Here is a 13,182-nt window from a genome sequence, read left to right as displayed (position 1 = left end):
GCCAGCCTATCTTTTTGTGCCTACCCATACTTGTCTCTGTCTTGGTAGCTGTATTTACTGAAGGGTTTTGAGGTTGCTTTGTTAATCACTGCAGCTTTTTGAGTGATGATTCTCCTGTCCTCTGTGGTACCTCATTTCATCTAGGTGCTTTCTAGCTTCTGGCTTAAATTGTTCTCTCCTGAATTTAAAACCAAATCACGATTTCCAGCCACCTTTAGATAAAGGTGTGTTTCTGGAGTCAGTAGCTGCATGAACTGATTGGCGCAGCACCTTTATTGTGCTGGGATTTGCTCATGTTTTGTTACAAATGGACTGGTCAGGCTCAGCAAATGCTTTGCATGGACAAAGGCTTTTTTGGAACTCCTCTTGATGAGATGCTGACATTACCAAGGCATTAATGCTGGTGAAAGAATTGTTGGATAGACATGGATGCTGTAAGCATTTTCAGCGTAGACAGCTCCAGCTTTAGATCAGGATTCTTCAAGCATGGGCTGTCCTAAAGGACTCATCTTCTGGCCTTCAAGCCCATCTCTTTAGGCATCAGACACTCTTTCCAGCAGAGCTGTGACCACTGCTGAAAATACACTCCCACAAGTCCTGCCATATCCTTTGCTTGTCTTCTAAAGCATAAATGTCTCTTCAATTTTGTTTTTCCATGTTCTCCTGTGTGTGGGATGCCCAGGAGTGCTGCTCACTGCTGAGTCTCAGCTGGAACATGCCTAGGGGCTACATCCTCATCATGTGTGAGGGCTGTTGAATGCTTTTTTTAACCCCCATGGGGAGCAGCTGATTGCCATTTTCTCTCCATTACCACTGGGACCTTGCTAAAGTTTAGATTAAGGGAGGTCGGCCTGTGAGTGAACATCTGCTGTCCCAACTGTCAACCTTGAGAAAATGCTTCAAGGACTCTGAAACAAATAAGGACCATGACCACAGCTTCAGGATATGACTGTCTGACCCATCCTGCTGGGGTTAGAGCAGTGGGATTTCAAGGTTCACCCCCGCAATTCCACAGTCCTTGGGTTCACCCCACTGCCCTTCTGCCCAGCATGAGGCAAAGCCAGCATTGGCATGGAGCAGGCAGGAGACGTACAAGAGGAGATGATTTTAGTAGCTAGGTTTCAGGATAGCCTCGAGGAGAAATGCACAGTTTTTTGAGTCAGTGGAACAGCATTATCCAAACTTTTGTGGAGGCTGGGCTGCTCCCTAGCCCCTCTTGGGAAAGTAAAACCAGCTTGTGCCCCCTTTGAGGCCTGTTGCACAGGGTTAGATCCAGCCCAGAATGAGAGTATGAGTCATTAAGAAGTCATTTGTGTAGCTCTTTCTTACAAAACTTACATACTTGCCTTCCTCACGTGCAGTGAGCAGGGAAGTATTTAACACTTGCAAAGAGAAATGAGATAGTTGCCGTTGCGGAGCTAACTCAGGTTCTCTGCAAACTCAGGCAGACGTCACTGTATCGGGGTTGCCAGGATTGTGAACAGAGGCCTAAAAAAAAAAAAAAAAAAAAAAATTAAAAATTAAAAAATCATTAAGACATGAGTGAAAGCTGAGACTCTGGAGAACATACTGAAGTCTGTCCGTGCTCCCTTCCCCCAGCCATTCCCATGTACCCCCCTGCTTTGGGAAACGCTGCTCTAGGGGGAGATACTGAGTTGCCCTTGATCACCTCTAGCAGCAGGTACAATGGCATTGCAGTTTTGGAGGAGGCTGCAGGATTTGTGCTGTGTGCAGCTGGCGACACCCAGAGTGGAGGTCTGAGGTCTCAAAGGAGAGAGGTAGGTGAGAGAGACATCCCCTGCCGAGTCCAGCTCTGAGTGTCAGTACCCTGGCTAAGAGGGGACCCATTTTGGCCTGGATGGCGAGAACCAGCCACCCGTGGCTGAATTGGTGTTCCTCGCGGAGAGCTGACCGTGGCCGCCTCCTGATGATGCGGAATTGTTCCCAGCTGGATGTGTTGTCCAGGGGGCACATGTGTCTGCCACAAGTAACATCTGATCAGACTGATGTTCTCCCTAGAGTCCCTCCAATGCCACCTGCCATTCTGGGGACTGTGACCCATCCCTGGGGGGCAGTGTGTGTATTTTGGAGCTGAAACAGCCCCTCCCTCTGCAGGGGCCTCAGGTGCAGAAGATCTTTTGAGATTACAGAATCCGTGTCTTGTCAGTTTTTAAAATACATTCTCTGATCCCTTTGGCCAAGCTAATAAGCTGTTGCCAGCATCAACTGGAGAATTGCTGGGAGTTTTCACTGCCAGTGCTTGCAAGGGGTGGGGTGAACTGAAATAAGTGGAAGGGGCAGCCAGGAGATTCAGGACATGAGGTGGAGTCACTCCATGTCTCTGTCGGGTCAGCTTCCCCAATATTTTTGCAGGTGGGGAAGGGGGATCCCATGCACACGTGCTTGGTCTCACCTTCCTCATCATCTGCCTCAAAGGAGCTGTTCACAAGCTGAAGGAGAGGATCCCACTGTCAAGGGCAAAAGGGGTTGACCCACATGAGTATAAACCAAGTGCTCTTCTGTTTCAGGACTCACAACAATCTCTACACACCAGAGATGGTAGCTAGGCTGGGGGAAACGTTTGCAAAGGCCTTAGACATGCTGGAGGTGGAGAAGAATGCCATCCTAGGTAAGGGGCTTCTCTTCAGGAGGAATCTGTGGGCAGATTCTCAGAGGTATTTGAGGCAACTGTCCATCAATAGCAGTGGAAGTGACAAGGGGCTGGAGAGCCAGCTTCATAGTATTCACAGCTCAGCTATGATTTGAGCCTGCTGAAATGAAGAAGTTAAATAAGTTATTGGTCTCAGACAAATTGGTTTCCTCTGCCTGAAATGAAGGGTACCCTACCAAACTGCTTATCCCAGCTGGGTGGTGGTCTCTGCAACATGGCATTTCAGGCTGGAGAGACTGGGGGTGCTGTAATTGTCTGCCTTTGAGCAGAATTAGTGCTCAGCAGGATCCCTGAGTGCTGGTGCAGAGACCTGTCCCGGAGGGCAAGAGCCAAGTCCTGCAGTATGGCCCTGTCATTTGTTTCCAGATGGTGTATTAGAAAGAGGCTTTTGGAACTGTCTTAAAACAGGTTTGAGCTTGTGAACACAGAAGCCTTTCCAGCCAAGCAGAAGTGGGTGGCCTTGTGGATAAAGTGTAGACCATGACTCTGGAAATTGGGGTTTAATTTCAGGTTCTGACAAGACAGTAAAATATTTCGGGGAAGTTGCTTTGTCTTTCTTATCTCCATTTCTTATCTGTAAAATGAGGAGATGCTTCCTTTACCTGTTTTCTGTGACCTATAAACTCTGTCTGTGAATGACTGCGCATAAAGCAGCAGGGCTTTGATCTCTGCTCTAAACTTTTTAATATCATAGTTCAGCAGTAGCTTGTGTCCTGACAGAGATGAATACAAACTTGAAGGGATGGGCTATTAGAGGAGCTGCACAACTGTCAGCTTTGCTTCTGGCTGCATTCTGATAGCTCCAGTAAATTTTGCTTTTGAGAAATGAAGGGGCTATAACAACCTTAGTGGGAACACCTCTGCTCTGGGTACAACCGACCTGAACTTGGCTGACCTCTGAGGGGAGGTTCTGCCCCAGGGTTGCTGCACCTCTTCCCATTTGGCTGCACGTTGATCTTGCCAAGCATTTCTGTCACTGCCGTCAGGCTGGCTGGGGCCTGCCCAGCACATTCTGAAAGTGCACTGTGCTCTCTCATTAATATAGCTGAAGCTTATTCTTTCCCACAGGTCTCCCTCAGCCTCTGCTGGAGCTTTATGACTCTCCTGTTTACAAAACGGTCTTAGAAAGGATGCAGGGCTTCTTTTGTACCCTCTACGACAACTGGTAAGAGCACCAGATATCCCACGCACAATCCAATATTGCACAGCTGGAGCAGTAGGCTATTGCTGGGTGCTGACTTCTTCTAGAGTTAGACTTTCCATGTGAGCTGTATCCTATAGTATCCAAGTACAGGTTGTAGTGGTGAACTATACTCGGTGGTTGTAACCTACCGCATACACATGGAACACAGTCACTGGAAAAAGTACCTCAAAATGTGGATCTGCTTTTAGCTCTTCTGCAGTTAGGTAGTTGGATTGGAGCACTTATCTGATATCCTGACCTAGCTTGTGTCTCTGCCACTTCTAATTGTGTCTTAGGATATGTCAGTACTTGAAAGTGCATTTTAGTGTTTAAATGCTTAATTCATTGTCCCTCTGCAGGTATCCCAGAAAAAAAGAGATACCATGCTAAAATTCCTCTATAGTGTTTGTTTAAGAACATGGCAACTATCTAATCTCAAGATGATAGTACTTGCAGACCTTGCAGGCCAGAGGCGTGGTACTTGTTATCTAGTAGAGTTGCAACTAACTTGTTTTTTGTTGAAGTTTCCACATCCTGGGAAATGCAGGCCCCTCCATGCAACAGGATTTCTACACCGTTGAGGGTCTTGCCACCCAGCTCCTCAGCTCAGCTTTCATCAACCTCAACAACATTCCTGATTACAGACTGCGTCCCATGCTCCGTATCCTTCCATCATTGTCTCAGGCCAGCTAGGGAGGCTTGGAGCATGTAAATTGAAAACCTGGTGGCTTCCTAGCATTGTTTTCAGTATGGCCAAGCCAAAGAAGGGTGATTGAGGAGGTAAACAAACAGGGATACACCTGGTGTGGTTGAGGTGCGAGCCTAGGAGGGCATGAGCAGAAACAGCAGTGCACGGGGTCAGAGAGAATAAATGCAAAGGATTTGTGTGGTCCCCGAGAGGTGGGTAGTGCCTTCTGGAGGGTCAAGGGGGCTTGAATAGTGTAGGAGCTTGGCAGTAGGGTGTCTGACTAGACTTTGTGCTTGTGTGGGAGACCATCTGGGGTTCCCAGCCCACTTTCCAGGGCTGGACGTTCAGTCTCACAGCTAGGAAATGGGTGCTAAGCACCCTCAGCTTTCTCAGCTGAACTGTTAGGGGAAGAGGCTGAATACCTCATGCTCTTGCTGTGTAGAGATGCCACTTGTTAATTCAGGGCTGTGAGAAGATGGGCTTCAAGGTGTCTGTTGTTTGGCCCCCCAGTGGAATGGTCTGGTTTGGGTGGTGTGCTGCAGTCACCCTAGCAGCTGGCCATATGCACTTGGTCTCTTCCTTAAGTGGTCTGTGCAGGTGTGTTTGTGAAGCCCTTGGTACTCTCCTGCCCTTCAGAATACTACGAAACCCTTGTCTGCCCCATGCTGGGACCACTCTTTACCTATCTGCACGTGGTAAGAAAACAGCTTGTTCGATGCCTGTTCCTTGGCAGCCCAGACTCCTTGTAGCAGCTGGCAGCAACGTGTGAGAACATGTGTCTCTCCAAAGCCAGCAGAGACAAGGGCAGAGCCTCGATGCTTAATGATTTTGATGCTGTTTAGGGGGGGGCTTTTGAGATGTGTTGAACCCTGGCTGTTTCACAGCACCCCTTGCTGTGAATTCAAACCTGTGGATATCAGCTCCTCAACCTTCAGCCCTGAGAATTTTTTTTGCCTGTGTCCCCTCATTTTCCTGACAACTCACCCAGATCCCTACAGCCAGCACAGCCACAGCATCTTCAGCACAGTTGGTAGCAGTTCTTGTCCCATTCAAAATGGGGCTTGGCATGAGAGCTGTGTTTAAAGCTCTTGTGCTTTTATCAGCAGCTATCACTTGGGCCTCTTTGCATTGTGTCCAGCGTGGCTCCTTAGGAAGGTATTGAATCTTCCCTTTTGTCTTGAACAGAGGTTGTCTCAGAAATGGCAGGTGATCAACCAACGAAGCATGCTCTGGTAAGCTTCCACCCCTTGAAATGAGTACTGAAAGGGAGAAATGGGAAGTGGGATGGAGTTTTGGCCCTTTGCCCAGGGAACAGTCCTGCCAGCAGAGGGCTGGAAAACACTGTGTTTACCCTGATGGTGACTCACTACCTGTGCTTGGGCAGAGGGGATACTTTAAGACATTGGCTCCCTTCACACTAAAACCTGTTCTCCTCAGTGAGGATGATGCTGCAGACGACAACCCCGAGTCTCAGGAGATGCTTGAAGAACAGCTGGTCAGGCTGCTGACCCGAGAAGTCATGGATCTCATCAGTAAGTGAAATCAAGCAAGGTCCCCTGGGATACTTGGGAAGTTTGCCCTGGAGAGGACAATAGCAATTTCCAATGTGCAGTAAAACTTAATTATAATGGCCAGTATTATTTAACATAATCCTTAGAAGCTAGGTGTGAGACAGTTAACCCTACCAAAATCTTAGCTAAAACTTAGTAAGAGATCAATTAAAAACCTTCAGAAGAGAGTTTTCTTTCTTTCATTTAGGGCTCCATGTTGTTGGCACTGTCCCTGTAGGAGTCCAGTCCTCCTTTGGAATCTGGGTTCTCCCTTTTGGTGCCCCATAGCCCAGTACGGGACATTGATTTGTGGACAACATGAGTGTAGAGCAGTTTTGTTGCTGGCAATTGCCATGTCTCTAGCCAGACAGAAGGGAAGAGTCCCTCCCCCCAGGCAATCTCCTTTGTGTTCCCTTTCTGCAACACTGTGTTTTTGTCAGCGTGGCTTGGAGCAGAGAGGCTGGGAAAATTGACTGCATAGAGATTACAGGTCCTCAACCTTTTATCTCCTTTCTTGATCTGCCTTGTTGCCTTAAGATGCTGCTGTTGTCAGGTTATAGGCTTCAAATGTTTTTGCATGTTCCTGGTTCTCAGTAGTTTGAAGCAGCCACTGTGCAGCAGGTTCCACTGTGGAGGGATGCTGTGGGTAGGGTGTTTCAGCCTTGCACGTAGTGCAGTATTTGGCTTTTATACTGGGCTTTCAGATTCTTCAGGTACTCTGTAAGAGCTGGGGGAGCCTGAAGCAGCTGTGAGCCCATCAGAGTCTGTAGGATAATCTCTGCATGTTCTGAAGTAGCATGTTCCCTTTTCTGCTCCTCTGACCTGCAACTGTTTTTGCAGCTGTTTGCTGTGTTTCTAAGAAAGGGGTTGAGCATAACACTACTGCTGCTGTAGACGGAGACGGTGAGTAAATGCCCACCTTTGCCTTTCCTCCCCTTGGTGCGTGCAAGCACTTTTCCCATTTCTTCATGCATTTCTTGAGGGAGAGGCTGGCCTGTTGCTGGAAGTTCTGTGTGAGGGGTACAGGTTTGGTAAGAAGCCTTCAGCTCTGTCCTGCCCAGTGTAAAAACCTGCCCACAGAAAAACCCAGTCTAGCCTAGGAATGTGCTGTAGGGTTCACAGGTAGCACGTTGGAGCAGCTGATTCTTAAGGTACCAAGAAAAGAGGGCTGAGGAGAAGAGGGGGATGTGCACAGTCTTCCCAAGAGCTGGAGGTAGCTAGTTGGGTGCCCTTCCTGCCCCACAAAGGGTGCGTGCTTTCTGTTTGGAGAGAGATGTTCTGGCAAGCTGTGCAAGCATACTGATTCTGTGTGCTGTCCCCTGGTTCCCAGCTTAGTTCTCACTGTGCCTCCCTGTGTCTCCCTCAGTCCTCGGGAGGCCATGTTTACAGTGCTGCCTTTGCTCTGCTCTGCAGATGATGAGGCGATGGCCACAGAGGTGACTCCCCCTGCCAGCGCAGAGCTCACCGAGCTCGGCAAGTGTCTGATGAAGCAGGAGGTAAGAGCGCATGCTCTGACTTCCACCATCCTTTCTCTGTACTCTTTGTCACGCTTGTCTGTGGTGCAGCCAGACGCTACTACAAAGATCTAGGCTGCTGTAGTGTGATTCCCCAGTGTGAGAATCTTCTCTTGGGAACACACATGTTTTTTAAGGGTTAATGGTTGCAGAAGCCACAAAGCAAATGGGGGTTGGGATCCAGTATAACATGCAGCTACAGAGTTTCAGCCCTTCTTTGGGCGAGGCCCTGGGCATTCAGCCCCCAGGGTGCTCCCTGGCTCTGCCTCCATCCTGGGCTCCAGCCTTCAGGAGGAAGAACTTCACCCAGCCGCTCTTTTTTTCTGTAAAATCCGCCAGAGCTGGCACAGGAGCCAAAGTGTTAACACAACCCACTGTGCAGAGTACCTTCATCCTGATACCTCTGTACTCCTCCGCTCCTGTGGATGCCTCAGAAGCTCTTGCAGAAGCTTTTGCAGTGACTTGAGAGTAACAACTGATGGGAGTCCATGGGTGCTCCAGGGCTTTTCCAGGGGAGATGAGAAGGGAGCAGGTTTGCTTGATGTTTGTTTCTCGTGGCTATGATGGTGTACGTTGGGCGCCTTGGAGCACCTTCAGCTCACCTCAGCAGCAGCACGCAGGATTCTCAGAAGATAGCCCCAAGGAGCTCCTGCAGAGTCCCTGGATTGCTTCTTGGCTCCCTTCAGGTTTGAACCCTGGAGGTGGGAAATCGTTCCTCTGACTGGTTTCCCTCTCTGACTCCTTTTCAGGATGTTTGCACTGCGCTGCTGATCACTGCCTACACATCCCTCTCCTGGAAGGACACCTTGTCCTGTCAAAGAACCACAACACAGCTTTGCTGGCCGCTGCTCAAACAGGTACCTCTGGGAGGAAGAAGGAGTTAGTTCTGGCAGGGTTGGGAGAGGAAGCTCTGAATGTAGTAAGAAGCGTGGCTGCTTCGCCCCTGGGCACCTTCTCCCTCGGGAAGACCAAGCTGTTGCAGAAAGGCAGTCATGTATCAGTATCCTGCTTCCGTGCTGACAATGCCTCTTCCCCAGGTGCTTCCAGGAAACCTCCTGCCCGATGCTGTGTCCTGGTTTTTCACAAGTGTGCTGAAGGGCTTACAGACACACGGGCAGCACGATGGCTGCATGGCAGCTCTTGTCCACCTGGCTTTCCAGATCTACGAGGCCTTGGTGAGAAACTCTGCTCTTTGTACAGATGCCAGGTTGGCTGGGGAGTGGTGGAAAACTAATCCCATGCCCGCTTGGGTAGGGTCAGAGGAGCTAATGGCCCTCCAAGGAGGACAGGGCTGCTCCTCTAGCAGAGCTGCGTTAACTGTACTTCTCCCTGCAGCGCCCTCGCTACGCTGAGCTGAAGGCAGTGATGGAGCAGATCCCAGACATCCAGAGGGACTCTTTGGAGCAGTTTGATTCAAAGCTTCTCAACCCAACGCTGCAGAAGGTGGCAGACAAGCGCCGGAAGGATCATTTCAAGCGCCTCATCACAGGTTGCATTGGGGTAGGTGATATCCTGGAGGAAAGTGAACCTGTTTCATTTCACGCCCGTACCCTGCAGAAGTGACGGGGCAGCCAGTCTACCTGCCTCTCCCCAACCACCCCAGTTCCCAGCCCGGAAGCTGTTGCAGCATATTCTTAGTGTTTCTTCTGTCTTTTCAACCTGGAGGTACAGCGGGGATGGCAGCACAGGCTGAGCAGCCCCTCCAGCACTGAGAGGCAGGGGGTACCTTGCACAAGGGTGCCCAGGGGAACAGGGTGTTCAAATGTTTTAACTGCTGCTTGGTGGGTGCTGGGCTTTTGCGAGGATGGTGGCGTTGAGTCTGGTACATTGAGTTAAAAGCTTGGGGAGCTGGTGCACTGGTGGTTACCTCAGTGCCCTGGCACTTGGGAAGGACCGCGCCCGAGATTCCCCAAAATGCAAGCACGGCGTCCGGGCCTAGGGATTGCTCAGAATCTGGGGTCTGCCTCTGATCTGCAAGCAGGCTGCCCCGTGAGTTGAGTGGGGCTATGAAGGCAGTAATGACTGATGTCTGCCTGTCTGTCCTCTGCAGAAGCCCCTCGGGGAGCAGTTCCGCAAGGAGGTTCATATCCGGAACCTCCCATCTCTCTTCAAAAAGGTGAAGCCATCATTGGAGACGGATGTGCTAGAAAATGAGGATGGAGAGGGCCTCACTGCACTCTTTGAGCCCTGAGCCTGGGATGCTGCAACCATCTCCTTCCCTACCTTATATTTTCTCTCCTCATAGTAAGCACATTAGATTCTCCTTGTCATCGCCTCCATGAGCGTTCGTCTGAATAAAGCCCCTTACGGGTCCTGTCCCATTCTCCCTACATGGGGATGGGGCCTGCGGTGGCATTTGAACCAGTCTATTAAGCTTTCCCCGATTCCTTCCCCTCCCCTCCATTGGATGAGCATCTTTAGATCTCTGCTTCTCTGCAAGGTGGGAGCTGAGCCCATAAACTCCGTTAGGTAAAGCCTGGTCATCCTGTAGCCTTGGGTCACTCTTGCTCCACTTCTTCATCCCTTGGGGTTTAGGATCAATGCAAAAGGCAGAGTAGTGCGCCATGTGAAAAGGGGCTACCCTAATCTTTCTCTGGGTGCTAGTTGCCAGGCTTTTTTAGGGGACACATCAGACACTCCTGTCGTGCCTATCAGCACTTGTCCCTAGCAGACTGGTATTCTGATGAATCCGTTTCCCTCCAGGATGCTGAGCCTTGGGCTGCGGGCTGTGTGCCAGGAAGCCTAGCAGTGCTCTAGGATCTCCCTCAAGATCAGCCTTTCTAAGGTGCAGCTGCTCTCTAGAAGGAGGCAGACGCTGTCATACATATATATACATATATATGATCATACAGCTTGTTCTACCCAGAGCCAAATGGAAGGCTTTTACTTTGTGCCAGCCTTTCTTGGACATTTCTCAGGGGGAGCAGGACAGATTTTTTTTTTTTTTTTTTTTTTTTTCTTTTTACCATGCCCTGTAGACTAGAACATCGTCAGTGCAGGGTATACAAAATCTGGACCAATATCTGAAGCACCTGCAAACCAAAAGGGATCTCCTCACCCTGTTGCTGTGGAGGTGACGGTAGCCCATGTTTTTACCCAGTCTGGTACTTCTTGGAGAATTGCGTGGTAGGGCAGGAGGGGTGGGGTTTATGCTGCAGTTTACAGGGGGGGAGCCAGGTCAGAAACTGGGTTTTAGATGAGGTGGGACTCTTATCAAACCACTCCAGTCTGCAAAGCTGGTTCTTCTTACATGACAAATGGTTCACTCGATCTATCCTAGTGTTAGCACAGGAGCTGGGAGGGTCTGTCCAGAGCTAGCTGGCAGTTTTGCCATCCAGGAGACAGAACAAGTAATAAACTATGGCGGGCAGAGAAGGTGGTGTCTCCACTTGGACAGACTGGACAGAAAAGGTGGGGTTGGGAAGGGTGGGAGTGCTGAAGGGAAGAGCAGGCCTTGGGACTCCACTCACCCTCCTGCCCCTGCTGTTCCACCAGCACCCTACACTTTCATCCTGGCCTCAAATTTTTTTAACCTCTGAGCTAACATGGCTCCTGGCTCTAGCAAAGGCTGGGTGTATTTATTGTGTTGTGATATTTTTAACATTCTGTGACTTCATGCTAGATACAAGGGGGTTTTTTTAATGGTTTTTAGAACCTTTTTTGTAGGAATGTTTAAATCCGAAGCTGTCTCTGAACTGGTTGTGTTACACCTCTGAATGTCAGTAAAGCTATTCCAGTTTCATACACATCGTGTCATGGTTTCATTTTTATTCTTTCGTATGTTTTGGTAAGATCTGAAGCCTCTGCTCTACCCAGACTGCCTTCCTAAGGATTGTTCAGCACTCCTTATTCCAGCTACCAAAAAGGGAGCACCTTTGCTGGTGGTCAACATGCATTATCAGGGAGGGGATGAACCATTCCAGACTACATAATTAAATTAGAAGGCAAGGGGAAAATTATATTTTAAAGTATTTGTATGTCACAGCTGGTTTATATTAATTCCACAACAGCCGCTAGGTCCCAGTTCACAGCTTGAGGGGTGTGTATTGCCAAAGCGAAACCCTTTAGCATGGCTATTCCAGGGCATGTCCCATAAGCAGTATGGGAAACACGCAAAGCAATAGCACAGAAAGGCGCATGTGCTACTGAAGTAGGCTCCAAGCCCAACCCTAGCTATGGCTGGGAGGAGCAACATCTTGTGGTAGTACTGTAGTTTAGCTGTAACTCTCAGCTGACCTTTTCAGTAACACAGGAAGGTGATGTAGCTATTGCCTTTGGTCTGTCCCCTCACCTGATGAAGGTTGCATGAAAGGTCTCTCTTACAACAAAAGCAGAAGCCCTCAAAACGTGGGCCTGAGCAGCGTCACTAAGTTTTTGTCACAAAACCTTTTTCCAGGGCCCCAGCTGTAATCCAGCTCATTGTGGAAGCTGCTTCAGCTTGTTTAAACTGAAAGGATCCAGCTAGAAATTACTATTTTTCAAATGGAATTAACACCTAAAGGATGTTTACAGTACAAGTAACTATAGCCCAGTGAAACAGGTAGAGAAAAAGTGTGATTTGCTACACTAAATTCTATCATTGTAGTGAGGATTGACAAAGCAACTGGGACACACCAGTCCTCCCAGCCATTCCACGAAGTTCCAGATCCTTCATCAGCTTGTCAAGAGACCTACCCGGTGCTGACTAACAGTAGTGCTCACCACTGAGACTAACTTGCAAGTTCTCCCAGGCTTCCCTGGGTGGAGACAGGCCTTTGACTGTCACTTGCCCTCCACCATCCAGTTCTGCTTCAAGGTCAGCCCAAAGTACGTTCAGTCACTGAAAGGGAGAACAGAATAGTCAAATCTAACACCTGGGAAGAAATGCCTTACCTTGAGCTACTTAAGAAGGGACAGTCAGTCCTTACAGAGCATGTTTTTAAACCCCACCTTTGCACAGAGAACCCCTGTACTATATCGTAGAATGGTTTGGGCTGGAAGGGATGGTCAAAGACCATCTAGTCCAACCCCCCTGCTGTGGGCAGGGACAGCTTTCACTAGGTCAGGTTGCTCAAAGCCCAGTCCAACCTGACCTTCAACACTTCCAGGGATGGTGCACCCACAACTTCTCTGGGCAACCTGTTACAGCATCTCGCCACCACCCTCATCTTAAAAAAATGGCGTATGTCCAATCTATGTCTACCCCCTTTCAGTTTAAAACCCTTGGCCCTTGTCTTGTCACTGCAGGCCCTGGTAAAAAGGCTCTCTCCATGTCCTCTTTATATACTGGAAGGCCGCAATAAGGTCTCCCTGGAGCCTTCCCTTCTCCAGGCTGAACAAACCAAACTCTCTCAGCCTTTCTTCATCAGAGAGGTGTTCCAGCCTTCTGGCAGTACAGCCTTTTATCTACCACATCATTAACTACCTGGAGCTGGTTTGAGACACCTGCAAAACAGTCCTGCACTGATACTGACTTGTTAAATCTCACTGACCTGCTGCGAAGTGTTTTACTACACTGCCTTATCAGTCCTTTTCATATACTGCATGCAATCTAAAATAAATGCTATTACTCATCTTTAGACCCGCTGCCACTTTCT

At 49.1% G+C, this 13,182-nt stretch overlaps 1 protein-coding gene across 4 annotated transcripts in view; it reads left to right on the top strand.

Annotated features, from left to right (window-relative positions):
• XPO5 (exportin 5) overlaps positions 1 to 11,352 on the top strand; it is a 30,625-nt gene extending 19,273 nt beyond the window's left edge. For all 4 annotated transcript variants that reach the window (XM_076334321.1, XM_076334320.1, XM_076334319.1 and 1 more), the window contains 12 exons: positions 2,529 to 2,629; positions 3,740 to 3,836; positions 4,379 to 4,515; positions 5,140 to 5,237; positions 5,728 to 5,774; positions 5,980 to 6,074; positions 6,933 to 6,995; positions 7,506 to 7,588; positions 8,356 to 8,463; positions 8,644 to 8,781; positions 8,942 to 9,106; positions 9,657 to 11,352. In XM_076334321.1, coding sequence (XP_076190436.1) covers positions 2,529 to 2,629; positions 3,740 to 3,836; positions 4,379 to 4,515; positions 5,140 to 5,237; positions 5,728 to 5,774; positions 5,980 to 6,074; positions 6,933 to 6,995; positions 7,506 to 7,588; positions 8,356 to 8,463; positions 8,644 to 8,781; positions 8,942 to 9,106; positions 9,657 to 9,797 — 1,273 coding nt within the window. In that variant the 3' untranslated portion in view covers positions 9,798 to 11,352. The remainder of the gene's footprint in view (positions 1 to 2,528; positions 2,630 to 3,739; positions 3,837 to 4,378; positions 4,516 to 5,139; positions 5,238 to 5,727; positions 5,775 to 5,979; positions 6,075 to 6,932; positions 6,996 to 7,505; positions 7,589 to 8,355; positions 8,464 to 8,643; positions 8,782 to 8,941; positions 9,107 to 9,656) is intronic.
• Positions 11,353 to 13,182: the final 1,830 nt, after the last annotated feature.

The sequence above is a fragment of the Aptenodytes patagonicus genome, chromosome 3 (genome assembly GCF_965638725.1).
Source record: "Aptenodytes patagonicus chromosome 3, bAptPat1.pri.cur, whole genome shotgun sequence".
Lineage (NCBI taxonomy): Eukaryota > Metazoa > Chordata > Aves > Sphenisciformes > Spheniscidae > Aptenodytes > Aptenodytes patagonicus.
This window is presented reverse-complemented; position numbering and strand designations above follow the sequence as displayed.